Source organism: Doryrhamphus excisus, chromosome 3, assembly GCF_030265055.1.
Source record: "Doryrhamphus excisus isolate RoL2022-K1 chromosome 3, RoL_Dexc_1.0, whole genome shotgun sequence".
Classification (NCBI taxonomy): Eukaryota; Metazoa; Chordata; class Actinopteri; order Syngnathiformes; family Syngnathidae; genus Doryrhamphus; species Doryrhamphus excisus.
Genome location: NC_080468.1, coordinates 2,215,540 through 2,238,000, shown reverse-complemented (window position 1 = coordinate 2,238,000; position 22,461 = coordinate 2,215,540). Strand labels below are relative to the sequence as shown.

General features: G+C 40.4%; 1 protein-coding gene across 1 annotated transcript in view; it reads left to right on the top strand.

Moving 5' to 3' along the window:
- LOC131126282 (heparan sulfate 2-O-sulfotransferase 1) overlaps positions 1-21,399 on the top strand; it is a 33,914-nt gene extending 12,515 nt beyond the window's left edge. Inside the window, exons 2-7 of the mRNA XM_058068638.1 lie at positions 14,371-14,627; positions 14,701-14,786; positions 15,831-15,969; positions 16,048-16,145; positions 18,189-18,346; positions 19,469-21,399. Coding sequence (XP_057924621.1) covers positions 14,371-14,627; positions 14,701-14,786; positions 15,831-15,969; positions 16,048-16,145; positions 18,189-18,346; positions 19,469-19,692 — 962 coding nt within the window. The 3' untranslated portion in view covers positions 19,693-21,399. The remainder of the gene's footprint in view (positions 1-14,370; positions 14,628-14,700; positions 14,787-15,830; positions 15,970-16,047; positions 16,146-18,188; positions 18,347-19,468) is intronic.
- Positions 21,400-22,461: the final 1,062 nt, after the last annotated feature.

Sequence of the window (22,461 nt, the reverse complement as noted above, 5' to 3'; positions counted from 1 at the left end):
CTCTTCTTCAACACGTTTGATAAACCCCCATCGTGATGATAAGTTCTAATGACGGTGCTTTCATCCGGCTCCGTCGGGAACAGCGGTTCTAAACAACATCTCCATTTGCATACATCTGCTTTTGTAATATCTGCATCCCTCTTGTGTTTTCCTAACCCTGAAAGATGTGTGTCTGAAAGGAAAACATCCTGGTCCCTGGATGCAGGAATGAGGTGCTATGAATGGAAGCGAACAGAGAACAGAGCGTCGAGAGGGGAAATGAAAGAGATGAATGTAATTTTCATTGCTGCACAACAGCATTTTCAGGCCGCGGCTGTGGAGAAAAATGACAGGCGCTCACATGAAAACGGATTTTCCGCAAGCAATTTCAGGCTAAAAAGACGCAACGTTCCATTTTAGCCGTGTTGGTCGATGAATTCTATTCATATGAAAGCCTGTTTTCCTCGAACACTTCTTGTCCTCTGCATCCTCAGTGCTGATAGTTCCCTCCCCTGGAAGATGCTCAGCTGCTTGATATGTGCCCCTCATGCCCACTTATGTTTACTTTTCCGACCTTTCATTGACTTTTGCTCCATCAGTGAAGCCACTCGTCTGCCCGAGTGATTGAGTTGTGTTTTTTCCCATAAACTGGTGTCCATTTTCTGGCTTTACACCTGGATCAATATCGAGACACAACGATCCATTTCATTCTCTGTGCTTAGACTCATCCTCTAAGACTCGGTTGAGAGAGCCTGATTTGTATCTTCTGTTCTAGTTGAATATCCCTTTTTATATACGTACAGTCGTCCCTCGCTACTCTAGGGCCCTATAAATTCCGTTTTATTTGTTCCCAAATTCCGTTTTTTCCGTTTTAATTTTTTGGAATTCCATTTTTGTTTTACCTTTTACTCATTTTTTACTCACAAAAGAGTGCGTTTTAATAATGTTTATGAATAAAATGCACACTAATTAATTAGAAATGAACTTGCATTCATTGAGGCGACACAATATTGCACTTTTCCTCAATACTTTACTACTGCATCATGTAACACAACATTGCACTTTTCCTCAATACTTTACTACTGCATCATGTAACACAATATTGCACTTTTCCTCAATACTTTACTACTGCATCATGTAACACAACATTGCACTTTTCCTCAATACTTTACTACTGCATCATGTAACACAATATTGCACTTTTCCTCAATACTTTACTACTGCATCATGTAACACAATATTGCACTTTTCCTCAATACTTTACTACTGCATCATGTAACACGACATTGCACTTTTCCTCAATACTTTACTACTGCATCATGTAACACAATATTGCACTTTTCCTCAATACTTTACTACTGCATCATGTAACACAATATTGCACTTTTCCTCAATACTTTACTACTGCATCATGTAACACAATATTGCACTTTTCCTCAATACTTTACTACTGCATCATGTAACACAACATTGCACTTTTCCTCAATACTTTACTACTGCATCATGTAACACAATATTGCACTTTTCCTCAATACTTTACTACTGCATCATGTAACACGACATTGCACTTTTCCTCAATACTTTACTACTGCATCATGTAACACAATATTGCACTTTCCTCAATACTTTACTACTGCATCATGTAACACAATATTGCACTTTCCTCAATACTTTACTACTGCATCATGTAACACAACATTGCACTTTTCCTCAATACTTTACTGCTGCATCATGTAACACAATATTGCACTTTTCCTCAATACTTTACTACTGCATCATGTAACACAATATTGCACTTTTCATCAATACTTTACTACTGCATCATGTAACACAACATTGCACTTTTCCTCAATACTTTACTACTGCATCATGTAACACAACATTGCACTTTTCCTCAATACTTTACTACTGCATCATGTAACACAATATTGCACTTTTCCTCAATACTTTACTACTGCATCATGTAACACAATATTGCACTTTTCCTCAATACTTTACTACTGCATCATGTAACACAATATTGCACTTTTCCTCAATACTTTACTACTGCATCATGTAACACAATATTGCACTTTTCCTCAATACTTTACTACTATACTATAATACTTTATATTCAGAGACTGCATTTTTGAGGTCTTGGCTCAGCTCAGCAACAGCCATTCACACTCGCTGCTCCGAAGTCAACCAAATGCAGCGCTACGCTATCAGTGACACATAGAAATAAGTCCGGTATCACGGTATATCAGTATATCACTCTCCGCCATCCTTTGTGGATAGCGAGCCTGGAGATGCTGAGTCCGATAAGATGAAAAAGTAGCCAGTTAGATGCACAGGGAGGCGTGAAGAGATGAGGTGGCGATAACAAGTTTACGTGGTATTGTATGTTCTCATCGTGCAGCGCGTTCCGGTGTGGGACTGATTCTCTGCGGCATCACCCGTCCCTCCCACTCATCATTAACTCTATGAATAGCGCTTGTCTGCTCCGTCTAATAGAGTGCCATGTTTTCCCTTGACTCCCGTATATGCATTATTAATCTTCTCTTACTGGGCTGAGAGGCAACGAGGGAAAGCGGGTGCAGGATAAGATATCTGGGTTGTCGTTTTGTGACGCAGACACTGAATTAAAATTGTTCTCCGTGTGAGTCTACGTATAAGACGGGGTACCCAAGCTTTCTCCATCAAGGGCCACATACTGAAAAAATAAACTATGCAGGGGCTCCTGTGATATTTTGTAACTATGCTAAGGACAGGGCTCTACGTTAAAAACCAAAATGACTTGCCCATGGGGAATCCTTAAGGTGAGAACTACTTGCCCGAACTTGCCCCATGTAAAATGAAAAGACTGCCATAATGATATCATATATCAATATATGCTGATAATTCATCAGATAATAGTACTGATGCATTGTATTTGGATGTGAATGTCTGAAAATTTGTGGAGATGTATGTTAACATGGCAAGCCATGCTACCTTACACATGGTAGTCGTAGTAAGCAGTGATATTTATAAGTTGTGCACCACAATTAAACATTATTGATTAGACACATTTGTGTACTAGTAAAGTGTTTTTAATCCAGAAAAAAATGCTGAATGGTCAAACAATAATTTGTGAAGCAAAGGTGAGAAAAATACACAGAGAAATGGAAGCGCTAGATTTTGTAGCTTGTGCAAAATCAGCACTTGGTATTGGATCTAATGGGTGGTGTTTCATTGTGACCACTTCAAATTGTCACAGCAATGTGATTCACTCACCTGTGCCATCATTTGATTTGCTAACCGCTAATAAAATACTTGTTTAGGAGGCACTGCTTCATCACTTTTTGCTGTTTTCCTTCACAAGTTGTTGAAGAATTAGACCATGTTTGCAGGGACGCCATGATAGATGTTTTCCTAGTAAAACCATCGCTGATTGGTTGATCGCGAACAAGAACGGGTGTGGGTAAAACGCGGATTGTGGATTACGGACCGCGGTCTAAATAAACGATTCTGATTGGTCCATTTCAAGATTTGCAAAGATTGGTTTGCAAATTACCACCGGAATTACGAAGTCCGTGTTTTACCAACACCCAACAAGAACCGCTTAAAAAAAAAAAACTCTTGTCAGTACGGCATGCTAAAGTGCACTTGCCCGACGGGAATATTAATGATTGGATTTACTTGCCCCAATTTTGTTTTAACTTGCCCCGGGCCATCGGTACATCGTTATTGTCGAGCCCTGTAAGGAGTTATATGTATAGTGGTGCCTTGGTTAGCGTCATTAATCCCTTCAAGAAACCAAAACGGACCTTAAGCAAAGCCAAAATAATCAAAGTCCAATTCACTTTCCAATTCAAATTCTAAAATATTAACACAAAACGCATTTTATAGACGATAATGATAATTCCACAGACAGAAAATGATGCAACTATAATTACAAATGACACCTATACCTTTTTAACTTCACTTTTACAACTTTTTTCTCTTCATATTTTCACTTTATTACCATGAAATTAATGCTGACTTTTGTGTGTTTTTTTTTTTTTAGAACGTGTCATAGACTAATTAAAAAACAGCTGCAGGTCGCAATTCTTTCTCTTTCTTTCTTAATTTATTTCAGACATGCATACTATGTTACATTATTCTTTCTCACATATACACTTACAATATCTATTTATATATATAGATATATATATATACGCATATACATACACATATACATACACACATATCTACATACATATATATATATACACACATACACATACACATACATGCATACACACAACACCTCATTACTACACATGTCTGAAAAGGAGCAGGAAGAAGCAAAGCTTATTAAATCCTACCCCTTCTCCACGCCATAGCAGTTACCAATTCAATACGTTTTTTTTTTTTTTTTTTTTTTTTTTTTTTTTTTTTTTGGCAATTTGGACGACCGCCCCCGCCCCCCGAGGGTTGAACGGTGTTTCATGCTTGTGCAGTTTGCCTGAGGTGTCACTTCCTCCTCGGTTTAAGAGCTCGTCACTCAACAGGAGTTAGCCTGATATTTTCCTTTCTTTATGAAGCGCAGATGAATCCCAAAAGTGCTGGCTAATTCCCGCTGCTTAGTCATGGACGGTCATTGCCAAAAGGAGCTCCAACGTCCCCGCACAACCTGTCAGACCCGCCTTTGCTTAGCAAGCCAGGGGAGAGATGGAATCTGCCATCTGTGTAAATTGCTCTATCATCTCATCTGACTGCTTGTTTCTGATGAGCGAGAACCTTTAACGCACACTTTTTCTGTTTTCCCCGACGCTATTGGCTCACCTGTCAGACCGCACGACTGGCTTCGATCGTACACAAGACATATGAGAGGAGAAAATGGCACTCATGATTATCATCTCCATCTCCTGAGGATTGTTATCATTAGTCAACAAGCCTGTCTTATAGATTGCCCTCGTGTGGTTGGCTCTGACTTAGCCTGCCCGTTAGTGAATCATGAACTCTACAGAGCAACTTGGCTGAAGAACCACCCCTCGGAGTCTTTTCACTAAAAATAACGCCATTATTAAAGCGCCTACTGCAGCATCTTTGTCCTTTATGACCCTCAGCGGAGTACAGCGACTTCAACGCTTTAACAGTGTTGTCTGTCAGCGCTGACAAGGCGAGCTTTGTCTCTCGTCTCTCGCCAATGTCAACAGGAATGCTTTCCTTCAGACTAAACACTTCGTAGGCTAGCATACGCTAACATGAATTCCAGCACAAAAGCGACAATGGAGGTGCCTCGGGTCGCGGAGGCTTCGTCCTGACAGTCAACGCTTTGGTGGGCAAATGTAAACATAAACTACCTTGCAAAATGGCGCACGCTCACAGACGGTGTCGCGCTTACATTGCAAAAACATACATACACGTGACTACCATCTAGTGGTTCAAATGTGAATTACACTGACAATAATTCATGAGAAAATGGTGTCAAAAAATGTCATTGATGATATTGATTATCTAGCAGCGGCCTGTCAGCGATTAATTAATCAATGAAAGGGCAGGCCAGAGTGTCCAAAGTGCAGCTCGGGGGATATTTACTGTTTGGCCCACAGCTTTATTGGCCCTTGGAACAAGAAAACTAAAAAAAAAACAACAACAGGAAATGGAATGGATAAAGATTAAATATTAAGGGCATATTATCAAGAGAAGAAAATAGTTGAAAAATGAAAGCAAAAACAATCATAATGTGAAACAAACACAAAAAAAGTCATAATGTTACTCTGGAAAAAAATGTACAAAAAGAACTTTGAAATACTTGTATAATGCTTTGTCACCGAAATATAAACATAAAAATATCTACATGACTTGGTTTAAAAAAATGTGGCCATTGCATCATTTGATTGATTAATATAAGCCAAGCATAAGTGGCATAGAAAATGGATGATCAGATGGGACAAAGGTGACTGTAGGGGTGTTATTTCATGACTGGAGGGCTCTAATAATGTTAAAGACCGTTATTTAGAGGATCATAAATTATATTTTCTATGCTGTAACTATGAAAATATTTGATTTATACTAGTAAATAAGGACTCCTACTTCACGGAAATTCACAGCAGGCTCCAGCGTTCTGATGTTCAATCCAATCCAATCCACTTTATTTATATAGCGCATTTTATAAACAGAGTTTCCAAAGTGCTGCACAGACGAGTAAAAATAAAAAGTAATAATCCAAAACTAAAAGAGCATTTAAGAAATCAAATAATAAAATAGATATTAAAATATTAAAAACAAGAAACAAAGCAATAAAAGTATAAAAAATAGAACCAATTCCAATAAAAACAAAGAACTAAAAGACACAGGACCATACGACTCACTCTGAGTTAAAAGCCAGAGAATAAAAGTGGCTTTTAAGACGAGACTTAAAGCTTTCGATATTGGGGGCCTTTTTTTACTTGGGAGGGCAGAGAGTTCCATAGTTTGGGGCCGACCACAGAAAAGGCTCGGTCCCCCCTGGTCTTAAGTCTCGTCTTGGGCACCACGAGTTGGAGCTGGCCCTCGGACCTCAGTGACCGAGCTGGAGAGTAAACTTGGATGAGGTCCGAGATGTATTTGGGGGCCAGCCCATTCAACGCCTTAAAAACAAACAATCAAATCTTAAAATCAATCCTAAAACCAACAGGCAACCAATGAAGGGAGGCCAGAATTGGGGTGATGTGCTCCCCCTTTTTGCTTCCTGTTAAAAGCCGTGCCGCAGAGTTCTGGACTAACTGTAAGCGGGAGAGAGACTTTTGGCTAATTCCAGAGTAAAGTGCATTACAGTAGTCCAGACGTGATGAAATAAAAGCGTGCATGACTCGCTCAAACTGTTGCAAAGATAAAAAAGATTTAATTGTTCACTGTAGCAAACTTTGAAAAGCCCTGATTAAGGATTGACATCAATTCTGTTAAGGGGTTTGCACATACGCTGATAAAGAACACATTACATTTTGGTGTAATTAAAGTTTATTTATTTTCATTGTTTGAGGGATGGGAGTCATTATGTCATCGTACTGCCAGCCTAGAATGAAAATGGTACCATCCAAGTCCCCCTGAATGGGCTCGAGCATCAGTTTAGCACCATCCTCACTTGATTGTTTTGACACTTGTTGTATAATACGGAATTCGGGACCAATACAGTGAATTTATAAACTGGGCTCAATCAGTATGATGAACAACTCAGATAGTTGCTAAATATCACCTACCATAAAAATAAGGAGATATCAATCTGTAATCATCCATAAATATTTGACTCCGTCTCTTTCTTATTCCGAGACATTTTCATTTGGGTGAGCAGAGTGCTGGGATGTCTGGAGGCTTGGAGGTGACTGAGGAGATCTGCAGGCTGACAGCCTGAAGGCAGCACCGCCGGAAGCACTCTTGACATCCCCGACGTTAGCGCTTCAAGGCAGTGTCATTGCAGACTTTTTGGAGTGTGCATCTTTCATGGCTGCAGTGCACTTGTCAATGCAAGTCATCATTTCAAAAACAAAAACCATATTCCTTCATTCATTTCATTCATTTTCTACCGCTTATCCTCACGAGGGTGGCGGGGTGCTGGAGCCTATCCCAGCTGTCTTGGGGCGAGAGGCGGGGTACAATGCTGGGTTGTTTTTTTGAGCCTGTTGGGTCATTTAATTGGGTGATTTTTATTGAATTGGATATTCTGAGAACCCAATTCGCTGGGTTATCTCTGTTGTTATTTGCTGCTGGGTTGGGATTTCCATTATGTAAAAATAAAAATAAATTAAAATTAAAATTAAAATTAAAATTAAAATTAAAATTAAAATTAAAATTAAAATTAAAATTAAAATTAAAATTAAAATTAAAATTAAAATTAAAATTAAAATTAAAATTAAAATAATTAAAATTAAAATAATAAAAATTAAAATAAACATTAAAATAATAAACATTAAAATAAACATTACAATTAAAATTAAAATAAACATTAAAATTAAAATTTAAATTAAAATTTAAATTAAAAAAATCTAAAATCTAAATCTAAATCTAAATCTAAATCTAAATAAATCAAAATAAATCAAAATCAAAATAAATCAAAATCACAATCACAATCACAATCAAAATCAAAATAACAATAAAAAAATAACAATAAAAAAATAACAATAAAAAAATAACAATAAAAAAATAACAATAAAAAAATAACAATAAAAATAAAAATATCTATATTTTAACCCACCACTTGTTGGGTTAAAATAACCCAACGCGAGGTTGGTCCAATATTTAACCAGCGCTGGGTTGGGAAACAACCCATATTGGGTTATTTTTAACCCAGCATTTTTAAGAGTGTAAGGAACCAAAAAGTCCCAAAATGGCAGCTTAAAAGGGACCTTGTCTATTTTGTTCTATTTTGTAGTTCTGTGCTGCAACATGATGGCGTGTGCTTCCTTCTTAGCTCTCCGATCATAACAACAGCGGTGCTTGTTCTGCTCCGTTTGAACACCCCAGTGTCATCAGACATCATTCCGGCTCCATCTGCTAATCCACTCGCTCCTAAATGGATCCAGAGACGGATTTAGAATGCACACTTTATCCAAATATTGTAGTGTACCAGCCAGGTCTCTTCTCTGTCATCCGTCATTGATTTTGCAATCCGGCGGCATCCAAGCAGAACCATAGAGGCCTTGCTCCTCAGTCAGCCGATGATGGCCAATCTCTATTACCCACCTAAGCCAAGGCCTTGGTCCAAGGGGCGCGCCCTCTCCTCAGGGAGAGATAGTGCTCTGACCGCCACTTTTGAGCGATGGTGAATTTATGGTCTGCTCAGGCAAAGCACCATCCTCCCTCCCTCGCTTTTAGTATCCCATCAGACCTGACGTGGTGGTGCTGGTAGTACATGATGGCCTCGTCCCATTTTGTGCAGATCCGGCGGCAAATATGAATGATGACTCCGAATGGTTCTCTCTAATCGGCCGCGAAATTGCCTCAGTAAATATGTTCCACTACAAGCGCTCCGTCTCCCTGCTGTCGCTGGGTAAGAATGAAACCGGGGGTAATAGGCTTGTAGTTGTCACAGTGTTTAAGACCCGTGTTGGATTCACGCTTCATAATTGGCTTTTAATGCACAGAGACGGCTTGAGGGGAGGAAGTGGCAGAAATGCGCAATGAAAGGAGGCCCGCTGTGTGGCCAGAGTAATTCAGGCTTTTGTCCTCTAATTAAATGACCTCAGATGGGAGCGTTAAGCTTAGTTTTGTGTGTATGCATGGCGCCCCCGATATCGAGGTTTGTGCCAAGTGCGTTCGCTCTCGTAATGAATGGGGCGTCTGCTACAAAGACCAAGAAGCGCTCTTTGTCCTCTGCGCCACATTGGAAATTTGGCACAAAACACAATGTCTTCAGCGAGGGATTTCTGGGCCTCTTAGCATAGTTATAGGACTTTGTTGTTAGGGACATGGTTGCCCCCGAGCTTTTCTTATTGTTCTTTGAAAGCCTGGCAGCCCATTTTTGCACCCTGCAGCATTCTAAAAGCCAAGGTTAGTGTTAATATGCACGTTTGGAGCGGACGTTGTAGGTGTCGTCGCTGCTGTTGTTGCCGGAACTAGCATAAGTATGTACGTACGTGTATCAATGCACCATGAAAAGATACTGGAACTATCAACCAGTCAGCAGGAGTTTCATTGAACAACCAATGATGCTACTCAGTATACCAGGGGTGCTCATTAAGTCGATCGCGAGCTACCGGTCGATCGCGGCGTGACATTAAAAAAATCAGCATGCGAGCTACTTTTAAAATGACCGAGTCAAAATGATCTACCCACTACAAAAATGCAAAACATCTATTTATTTTCAAATGTATTGAGGATTATTTGTACGTACAATGTATGTTGATGTACCTTACATAACCAAATGAGCCAATATTGCAAAACACACATAATTAACTATTAACATTTTTTGTAATTACCTGAGTTTACTTTGATGACTTGCACTGAATTGAACCAGCCAGGGATGCATAGTCCGGACAGTAGCTGCTGATAGCCAGCCTCAAGCACACTTCCAAATGTTTATCAGTCATGGATAATATCCGTATCATAATATCCGTATAATATTCCATATCCGTATGGAAGTGATATGTTTTTTGCCTTTTTACTTGGTCCAGTTTTTGCCTTTTTACTTGGTCCAGCTCCTTCACTCATTTTAGTGACCATAAACTTTAGCGAGGGCTTTAAAATCTCGCAATTCGCCGACTAGCTTAGCACTTTGCATCGTTGTTTACGCATGAGCGGTGACCTAAAGGTCAAAATTCAGTTGTCATCTGATTGGTTGTCCTGTATGTCAATCAAGTAACGGGGATGGATGATAGGCTGACATCGTAAGTTCTGCTGCACTTAGAGACGTTGTTTGATTTGATTGGTCGCCCGAAGGGCAACATTCAGTTGTCATCTGAATGGCTGCCCTGTATATCAATCAAGTGACGGCATTGATGCTGGGATGATATTTTTTTAATGTCACGCCGCGATCGACCAGCGATCGACCAGTACCACCTCCGCGATCGACCGGTAGCTCGCGATCGACTTAATGAGCACCCCTGCACTACAACAATTAGCATTGCCCTCTGCTGGCCAAGTGCAGACCACCAGCTTCACATTTCTGACGAGATGCCGAGAATAAACCTCCTAATGTTCTCACACCTGGGAAGGCACCTTCCACTGCCTGCTGCTGTGAAGTCGACTGGCACCTCGTATTTATGACCGGCATTGTCGCAGCTCAGCCTCCATTGAATATTCCTTGGTAAAACAAAAACAATCCTAAAAACGACACAAGTTGGAACCTGTTGCAACTGCTGTGGCCACTGTTGGATGGCGCGTGTTCATGAACGTCTCCATTGCAGTTGTTGCTGACAGCCAGACACCATTTGCAGCCACCTGGCACGTCTCCATGGCGTGCACGGAAGCAGCGCGGCTCCATCTGTAACCAGATCCAACTTTTATCAGGGCAGCATTTATGGCTGCACGGGCGGGCGTAAAAGAGAAGGGGGGGGCACTGGTGCATTTTTGTGGGTGTGTGGGAGCGTGTGTGTCGGCGTTGGAGGAGAGGGTGAAGGAATGGCAGATCTTGAATGGATGAACGTGACAGCCAGTGCGCCATCTGTGAGCTCCCACGGATATTAGGTGCTCTAGTGGTGTGCTGCCTCTCCTCCGCACGCATACACACACACACACACACACACACACACACACACACACCAGTGTCTCGCTCCATCCTTCCTGCGAGCTTCCCTGAGCATTGTCAACACCAGTCAGTCTGCCATGAGCCTGAAGGCAACTGAGGCAAGAGACATCTTTTGTGTGCAGTCTTTTCACACCACCGCAGCAACACACACACACACACACACACACACACACCGTCCTCATTTGTAGTGTATCGACGTCCTGTTCGATGTCCACTAGCTTTCAAATAACTGTCACCTTTACCGTCAACCTCTAACCCTCATCCTGTCACCTCAGGCTGTCTCACCTTTTCTCAAGCAGGTAAATCCGATGGGATTAAATCATGTCACATTCTATTGCAGGTTTGTTTCATGAGCGCTGGAGACCCCAAAGTCTTCTCCAGCGACATGGCGGCACATTTGTTTGATGTCAAATAAGACCAAAAACCACGTGGAGTTTTAATGAGGAGAGATCGTGTAACGCAGGGGTGCTCATTAAGTCGATCGCGGAGGTGGTACTGGTCGATCGCTGGTCGATCGCGGCGTGACATTAAAAAAATATCATCCCAGCATCAATGCCGTCACTTGATTGATATACAGGGCAGCCATTCAGATGACAACTGAATGTTGCCCTTCGGGCGACCAATCAAATCAAACAACGTCTCTAAGTGCAGCAGAACTTACGATGTCAGCCTATCATCCATCCCCGTTACTTGATTGACATACAGGACAACCAATCAGATGACAACTGAATTTTGACCTTTAGGTCACCGCTCATGCGTAAACAACGATGCAAAGTGCTAAGCTAGTCGGCGAATTGCGAGATTTTAAGCCCTCGCTAAAGTTTATGGTCACTAAAATGAGTGAAGGAGCTGGACCAAGTAAAAAGGCAAAAACTGGACCAAGTAAAAAGGCAAAAAACATATCACTTCCATACGGATATGGAATATTATACGGATATTGTGATACGGATATTATCCATGACTGATAAACATTTGGAAGTGTGCTTGAGGCTGGCTATCAGCAGCTACTGTCCGGACTATGCATCCCTGGCTGGTTCAATTCAGTGCAAGTCATCAAAGTAAACTCAGGTAATTACAAAAAATGTTAATAGTTAATTATGTGTGTTTTGCAATATTGGCTCATTTGGTTATGTAAGGTACATCAACATACATTGTACGTACAAATAATCCTCAATACATTTGAAAATAAATAGATGTTTTGCATTTTTGTAGTGGGTAGATCATTTTGACTCGGTCATTTTAAAAGTAGCTCGCATGCTGAAAAAGTGTGAGCACCCCTGGTGTAACGGTTGATTTGCATTTGATCAGTGGACAAGGGATGGAGGCCTGCACCGAACCGGACTCGTACAGCCGAACTTAAAGTTGAGCATCATTCTTGGGTACTCTGGGTTGTCTGATGAAGGTCAAACGGACCGAAACGTTATCTAAATAAACTAATGAATGAAAGCAACACAGTGTGCGGGAACCTCTTTTTGAACACTTTGTTGGCTACGCCTGCTTCCTACGCACCTGGGCATCTTCAGGTGTGCTGAGACTCTGCATTCACTCTGGCTACTAAGAGGTGAAAGCCATAACTGTGTCAAGGAAATTCAAGTGAAAGTCCAATTACCATTACTTGGCCTGTCAGGATAACAGGATGCTGAGGTTCTCATTGGGAGTGACCAGGATGGATAGGATCAGCAACAAGTACATCAGAGGGACATTGCATGTTAGATGTAGTGAAGGAGGACATGAGGGTAGCTGGTGTGAGAGAGACAGATGCAGAAGACAGGCTTGGAAGCAACCCCTGAAGAGAAAGAAGGCCTGTCATGATAACAAATTTTGCTGGTCAATAATTATGCTACAAATTATCGTCGATAATGGATATTGAGAAAAAATTTTTTTATATATATTATATTTTACATATAGACAAACAACCATTCACACTCTCATTCATACCTATGGACAATTTGGAGTGGCTAATTAACCTAGCATGTTTTTGGAATGTGGGAGGAAACCGGAGTACCCGGAGAAAACCCACGCATGCGCGGGGAGAAGAGATGGCCCAAGGGTGGAATTGAACTCCGGTCTCCGAGCTGTGAGGCCTGCACGCTAACCGCTTGGCTTCCATGCAGCCATTTTACATTATTATTTTGTTTATATTCACTTTGCCGAATAAACATTGTGTAAATATTGGCTGTCGGGACGAAGGCTCCGCTGCCCACGGCATCTCCACCGGTATTCCCAAAATATTCCCTTTTTCCTCGACTGAAGGTTGGCTGAGTATGATCTGAACAGGCTTATGAGACATGTTACACCTCCATGACTAGAATAAACAAAGATAGGACGTGGGTGGGTGGAGGGCAAATTTTCAGCTTATTTTTTGCTATACTATGCCTCAACATTAGGTACACTGCGATTAAGTGCACCTGATATATTTTCTTGAATATATTTTTTTTATTTTTGTTTCTATTTGTCTATGTCAGGGGTGGGCAAACTTTTTGACTCGCGGGCCGCATTAATTTAACAAAATTGACGGGGGGGGGGATTATGTAGTATTTTACACGTAACAGTCCATTTTTACACCTATATTTTTACACATATTTTACATGTAAAAGTTTTATGCAATCTGCTATATGTGCACTTTGAAATCATTTATTTGATGTAAAGTGTGTTATAAATGTATTATTATTATTTTTATTAGAATTATTATCATTATTAGTTATAGTAATGTTATTATATTATTATTATTTTGTTAATAACAATAATATTACTACCATTATTATATTAATATTATTAACAACAATATTAATATAATAGTAGTATTATCATTATTGACAACATTATTATTATTATTATTATTATTATTATTATTATTATTATTATTATTATTATTATTATTATTGTGCTTGTGCTCCTTTTTCCTGGAGTATTTTGTAAACAACAGACCACATCAAATAACGAAATTGATAAAGCAGCTACCTAAACCATCAAAAAGTTGGCACAAGCCACGATGCCAGGTTATGTGTTGAGTTTAAATGAAATACTTTGGAAAAAACAGGCGGGCCATATTGAGACACTTGGCGGGCCGGATGTGGCCCCCGGGCCGTAGTTTGCCCACCCCTGGTCTATGTGGTAGGGTTCTACGTACATTGCAAAGGTGCAGCTGTATACTGAATGACTAGATATTATATTATTTTACTATGACTATAACTGCATTGGACTTTCTGTCATTCTTCATTCAGAGCGGGCCATTGCTAGACACGAGGTACGGGAGATCGAACAGCGGCACACCCAGGACGGCCTGCGGGAGCGAGACACATCATGGGCGTCATCTGCACCGGAGAGCGACGACGACGTGGTCATCATCTATAACCGTGTTCCCAAGACTGCTAGCACCTCCTTCACCAACATCGCCTACGACCTGTGCGGGAGAAACCTCTACCACGTACTGCACATCAACACCACCAAGAACAACCCCGTCATGTCCATCCAGGACCAGGTCACGTTGAATGACTCGTTATAGCTTGTTTAGCCTCAGCGCTGCATACTAACGACTTATCGGGCCGCTTCAGGTACGGTTTGTGAAGAATGTGACTGAATGGAGGGAGATGAAGCCGGCCTTCTACCATGGACATGTCTCCTTCCTGGACTTCACCAAGTAAGGATATGCACTTGACCCCCCCTTGTGGTCATCCGGTGCGCTGTACTTGCCCAGTACATTGTACCGTACAGTTTTCCCCCTTCCTGATTTCTTGCTTGTTAGTCACACTCAAATGTTTCAGATCCTCAAAGAAATGTAAATATTAGTCAATGACAACACAACTGAACATAAAATGCTGTTTTTAAAATGAAACTTTTTATCATTAAGGGAGGAAAATCCAAGTTAAGGTCAGTGTTCATGACTCCACCGTAAGAAAGACGCTGGGCAAAAATGGCCAACATTAAGGCTTGTCTCAATTTAGCCAGAAAACATCTTGATGATCCCCAAGACCTTTGGGAAAATACTCATGAGTCAAAAGCGTGTGCCTCATAATAACAGTAAAATATGGTGGTGGTAGTGTGATGGTCTGGGACTGTTTTGCTGCTTCAGGACCTGGAAGACTTGCTGTGATAAATGCAACCGTGAATTCTGCTGTCAACCAAAACATCCTGAAGGAGAATGTCCAGCCATCTGTTGGTGACCTCAAGCTGAAACCAACTTGGGTTCTGCAGCAGAGCAATGAAGACTTTGGAGTGGCCTAGTCCAAGTCCTTACCTGAATCCTATTGAGATGTTGTGGCGTGACCTTATAAAGGCGCATCATGCTGGAAAAGCCCCCAATGAGGCTGAATTACGACAATTCTGCAAAGACAAGTTGGTCAAAATTCCAAAGTTACGGCAAAGACTGTAGTTGTTACTTTTTGGGTTTAGGGGGCAATCACTTTTTTCACAGAGGGCCATGTCGGTTTTGATTTTTTTTTGTCCCTTAATCATAAAAAGCATAATTTAATAGCTGCATTCTGTGTGTTCTCACTTGTGTTTTCATGGACTATTTTGAACATTTAAAAGAAGTCAGGAGGGCGGCAAACAGTTTTTCCACACTATGTATAACAGCTTCTACTCATCTAGCGAGACTAATTGTGATTCAAGGACAACTGAAGTATCTCAGTACTTTTGTCTGTGTAGCTCTGCTTAGTTTCTAATGCAAGTCACTTCTTGTCAGGTTTGGCGTGAAGAGGAAACCTATCTACATCAACATGATCAGAGACCCCATTGAAAGACTGGTATCATATTATTACTTTTTGCGTTTTGGAGACGACTACCGACCAGGTTTGCGACGGAGGAAACAAGGGGACAAGAAGGTTTCCAACCACAAATACGACTTAAATACTTTATTTTGTACTTTTCAACAAGTTTAAGACCGTTTTCCCATGTTGCAGACGTTTGATGAATGTGTGTCAGCCGGGGGCTCCGACTGCGCTCCTGAGAAGCTCTGGCTTCAGATTCCCTTCTTCTGTGGTCACTACTCGGAATGCTGGTAGGTGCTCACGACCTCTACTACAGGGTAGAAACCAATTCCAACCCGCGATGGGTGAATGATGGCAAAGCAGTGTAGCTTTCGTCCATGATGATGATTATGCAAAATTATTTTTCATGATGAAAACAAGCCGGCGGTGACTAGCTAAACAGGGCTCTTTCATGACTAAAACGTAGCAGAGTAGCATTTGTATCCATTATCATTGGTAGACACTTACATAAACACTAAAGCAGTATCATGCCAGGTGTTAGCATGCTAATGCACAATAACATTGCTAGCATGATAACATTAGCATAGTAACATTTGTAGCCATTTTCATAGCTAGACACTTACTTAACATTTACACTATTATGCTCGGTGTTTAAATGCTAATGTTGGGATCATTGCTAGCTTGATAAAATTATCATAGCAGCCTTTCTAGCCTTATTCATAGGTTTACACATATATCGTAAACTTACTATTGTGGTTGTAGCATGCTAATGTTAGCATATTAGCATTGCTAGCAAGTAGCCGTTTTCATAGGCCGACACATATAGAAACATTTAGCACTATTATGCTAGGTGCTACCATGCTAACATTAACATGTTAGCATTGCTAGCATGCTAACATTAACATGGTTACATTTTTAGTCGTTTTCATAGGCAAGGCAAGTTAATTTATAGAGCTTCTATAGTGGCGGTTTGTCACACATCTTTTGGAAGATGGTTACAGATTTTGGCAGCAGAAAACTGAAACGCGGCCTCACCGTGTTTAGTACTGACTCTCAAAATCAGATATTTCACTTATAACTGTGCAATGACCATATGACCAAGGAGGAAGATGACAAAAATATTGTTCAAATTTACTTCAAAACAAGTCAGGCATCAGTCGTGTATTACAGAGTTTAATATCAATTTTTGACATGCTATCTACGACTCACCCGGAATGGTCCCGACCCACCAGTTGAAAACCACTAGTCTGAAAAATTGTTATTCTCTTAGCACTACTCGATGTGTATGCTCTGATGCTAACTGAAGATTTGCATTCATTCATTCATTTTCTACCGCTTTTTCACGTGGAGTGAAATTAGTACTGAATGTAGCCCAGGGGTGGGCAAACTACGGCCCGGGGGCCACATGCGGCCCGCTAAGCGTTTGAATCCGGCCCGCCAGTTGCTTTCTAACTTTTAACATACGTACATGCTGGCAACATGACTTGCAAGTCGGATGTCTTATTCAGTCAAAAAAAAAAACCCAATAAAAATAATTTAAAAAAAATAAAAATGTAAAATTCAAGTTTGTAGTTTGATGTGGTTTGATGTTTAAAGTGCTCTGGAAAAAAGGATATATGGAACATATTTAAAACATATAGCTAATAATCTGACACGTTTACAGATAAAATTATACAAATAAGTAAATAAATAATAAATATATAAAAAATATAATATAATTGATATATAATGTAATTAATAATATAATTATAATATATATAATAAATTTTATATATATAATATGTAGATTAAATATAATATATAATATAATAAATAAAATTAGACAAATAATTCAAGGTGGACTGTTAGAATTATAAGCAAATACAAATATATACAAATATATATATATATACATATATACAAATAAATAAATAAATAAAATAAATAATAAATATATAAAATATAATATAATATATTAAATATAATAATAAAATTAATATATATATAATATAATTAATCATTGTAATATATAATAAATAAATAAAATTAGACAAATAATTCAAGGTGGACTGTTATAATTATAAGTGTAAAATAGTGTGTGTTATAAAATATATATATTCTGGCCCCCCAGACATTTTTGTTAACTCAATGCGGCCCACAAGTCCAAAAGTTTGCCCACCCCTGATGTAGCCAAAAACTTCCACCTACACCTCTTCCCTTAGTCTTCCTTTTTGTGTCTCCTTCCCATTATCGTGTATCCTTTCTCCGTTCCTTCCTTGTCAGCTTTGTCCTGTGAGCATTGTCCCACATCCCCGTGGATGCAGGATTAAAATGCAATCATATTGTCTTTGCAGGAATGTGGGTAGCCAGTGGGCTCTGGAGCAGGCTAAATACAACCTAGTGAACGAGTACATGCTGGTGGGCGTGACGGAGGAGCTGGAGGATTTTGTCATGATGCTCGAGGCGGCGCTGCCACGTTTCTTCAAAGGAGCTACGGAGCTGTACAGAACAGGTGCCCCGAGTATCATTTGCCGTTCTATTCTATTCCGTTTTCTTCCGCTTATCCGGGTCACGGGGGGAGAAGTCTCAGTGGAGAAGTCTGGACTTCCCGGTCCCCGACCACCCAGCACACCCTCACTACACGTTGATCAGTTGTCAGCTCAGCCCCTTTCTCCACCTGCGTCCAGAGTATGGGCTCAGGTCCGATGATGGGGCCAAGTGCATTTGTAGACATGATGGTGTTAGCTATGGACAAACACATGTCCAATAAGGTCATCGTCGTCGCTGATGCCGTTCCTCGATCACGCCCCTCCCGGTCGCACTGCCATTGCCACATTTTACACTTCAGCTGAAGAGAGACCTGGAAGCCACTGTTACCCACAAAAGCTTTGAAAGGCAATAAAGAGCGAAGTTGACCTTATTCCAAAGTCCTTCTTTAATAATGTTTAATTAGTGTCGGAGAAGGTCTTGGCAATTACAAATCACTCGCTGTACCTGCTGTGTCCCCTAAAGACTTCACTTGGTATGGCTCATTTAATCAAAAGCTACTGACCCAATAATACAGCTATTTGTCTATTTTTAGGATCCATATGATCCAAACGGCAAAGATGACTGCAAGTGACTTTAACTGTGTAGCCTGCAGAGGGGAGAACATGATGAGAAATGATATCAATTATTGAAGATGTGGATTGCTTTTTCACAGATGATTCATTTCTATTGAGTAGACTGTGGATATCACAGAGAAGGGGGGGGTGTATGCAAGCTAAAAAGGAGAGAAAAATACATAAAGAGTAAGGGGGCAACGATAAACAACATTCACAGTTTGGTTTTTGTCACAGTTTGATACTTTTTTGATACAAAAAATACAAAAGCAAGTCTTTTTTTCTCACATTTAGTGCTCATAAACTGGCTATTTGTTACAATTGGAACATTAAAAAGCCAATTTAGCAGAATAGTTTGAGCTTCAACGTATTCAGGACACAAAGTACAAATGTGTCCTTTCAATGGAGCTTGGGTGTGGGGGGGGGGGTGACGAGAGTCTTGTCTGTGATGATGCTAATGTCTTATTTTCTGCATTACCCACCACGGACAGCCTTGACTCCCCACCTCTGTCTATTTTCGCTTGATCACTCAGGAAAAAAATCCCATCTGAGGAAGACCAGCGAGAAGAAGCCACCCACCAGGGAGTCGACGGCCAAATTGCAGCAGTCGGCCATCTGGAAGATGGAGAATGAGTTCTACGAGTTTGCACTGGAGCAGTTCCAGTTTGTCAGGGCACATGCCGTGAGGGAAAAGGACGGGGAGCTCTACATGCTGGCGCAAAACTTCTTCTATGAAAAGATCTACCCCAAAAAATAACAAGGAACATGTGCTGAAGGAGATGAGGTGGATGAGGTGGGATGAAGAGGACACGAGGCCTAGACGGAGCATAAGAACCATTTCCGCTGGTTCGACGCTACCATAAGAGTACCGACACTTGGTTTCGTTCACCTATGGAAGAAGTTCCTTCCGTCCGTCCCGCACCTTTCTAGGTGGGCGGCTCCCGGGCCCTTTCACTTCCATGTCAAAGGTCAACCGAGGGCAGCAAAGCACCGGCGACGTCCCGGCTGACAGCTGCTCGTCCAAGTACCGATTGGCTGTGCGGATCAAACATTTTGCATTCGCTATGTACTGTTTGGTTGTGTTTGGCTGTTTCAACTACTGTCGTCTTTTTGTATGTGAACACGTGACGCCACATCCTCGTGGCCTCACTCTTACTAACTTCAAATGTTCGATTCCTGAGCTGTAGTATTCCACTTTCAACAAAGACTTTTGAGGTTTTTATGAAATAAAAAAAAAGGTTGCTAGACTATTTGGCAGGTGTGTATGTTTTGTACAGCGTCTGATATGAAGTGTGCAGCTTTATAGCATAGAGCAGCTTTGTTTACTCGTGCGTTCATGATGCTGCTTGCTGTAAATATAAATGACGTTTTTGGTAAATTGCTCTCTGGTGAAATTTGCTTGGTTAACATATTGCCCTCATAAAATTAGGAACAGTCGGCTTTTATTCTGTGATGTCACTGAAAAAAAAAGCAGAGTAACCCTTGTTGTGTATAGTGGAACCTTGGTTAGCGTCCCCCCAGTTAAGGTTTTTTTTTGTAAGGTATATTGAATATAATTAGTGTACAATATGGCGCGCGTCTTGTGTTATTAACTCACTGCATGAATTCGACTGTGATCGTAATATATTTTTATCACAAAACATCCTTCCTTTGTTAGCATCCTAGCCAAACAACATGGGAACCGGAAGTAACGTCACTTTTGACGATTGACTATTGAGCAGTTGTCAACACAAAATAATGTTTTATACTTTTACAATTATAGTTTTGCGTGCACAAAACTATTCAAATATGGTTATAAATGACGAATGAACTGGATAAATGAATATTTAGGGTCCCTTTTAGCTTAAAGACGTGACTGTTCAAAGACACGATGTGGCAGCGAGATCGCCACCGCCATTTTCCTTTTTCAGTCACGTCAAGCATCACCTAAACCTCAACAAAGGGAAAACTAACCTTAAATGTCCATTTTTCATTTCCATTCACTCTTTTGTATGCATTTAGAATTGTTCACTGCATGTAAAACTATAAAACTGTTTTTGGTGTTTTTGCTTTCTTGATTTGGATTTACATTATTTCTCATGGGGAAATTTTATTCGGATAACGTCCATTTCGTCGCACATCTGGAACGAATTAATGACTCTAACCAGGGTTCCACCTTGGCGGATAATTCCAGTTATCTGCAAAAGGGTTTCTTGAAAATCCAATTAATAATCGAATCTACGAAATCTGCACCTTGACGCAATTCCAAGATATGGAAGAATTAGAATACACTGAGAAAAAATAGGTCATCTTTTGTGTGCCTTCTTTGTGCCCAGCTTGGCCATTATTTTAGAATTATTAGAAATGAATGAATGAATGAAGATGAATGATTATTTTTGACCTAGAGACCTGCAGAGGGGGATAGAGAGCCACTAATTCTATTTGTTTTTTTTTTTATTAAACTTCTAAAATACTTGACTAATGTGTTATTTCTTTAGCTATACGGTGGTGAAGCTTGTATATAGTATGATTTAGTATTGTTTATACATAATGCTTTAACACATTAAAGATGTTAGAACAATGGAAGATACTGTAGAGGTGAATGAAAGTTGTCACTTAACTCATCTTTAAATAATCCCTGGCCAGTCATCAATAGTGGGACTCATCCCCCTTAATCGTATATCGTAGTCCAGTAAGAGCTTTCTGGTTTTGGCCCACTGACACACATAAATACCGCAAGAGGACTGCCTCTCCCCCCTCGATGATGGCATCTCTACGTATAGTCTCTTTAGTATCAATTCCTTTTACATTCACATTCACTCACAGCGCAGGAACAACTCATCCAAGAGGACACAAAAGACCGTACAACAGCATTCCAAAAACTCCACCATAAGAAAATGGTCTGACGAGACAAAAGTTGAACTTTTTGGGAGTTGTGTGTCCCATTTCATCTGTCGTAAAATGAAAACAACAACCAACAGTAAAATATGGTGGTGGTAGTGTGATGGTCTGGGGCTGTGTTGCTGCTTCAGGACCTGGAAGACTTGCTGTGATGAATGGAACCATAAATCCTGCTGTCCACCAAAAAAATCCTGAAGGAGAATGTCCAATCCTCAAACTGAAACCAAGTCAGGTTCTGCAGCAGGACAATGACGCTAAACACACCAGCAAGTCCACCTCTGAATGACTAAAAAAAAAAAAAGTCCTGACCTGAATCCTTTTGCTCCTGCCCAAAACCTATTTGGCGGCATTTGGAGTGGCAACAAAAACGAGGGATGCCACAATTTCAGCAGGAAGACAAAAAAAAAATACTACGTCTGAAGCCACTTGTAACAGCAGTTCCCTGCCAAACCAATTAAACCAACTAATTGTTGTATTATACTATACTTATTCATAAGCAGCAATTAATTTTAACAACAACAATTCAAACAGCCTGAGATTAACATGATTTCTCGTCGACAGCATACAGCATGGCTGGTGGATCCACCATTTTGGAGCAACTTCTGTGGGCCACAGATAGCGCCTAGTGCTCGCCATGTCGGCACAT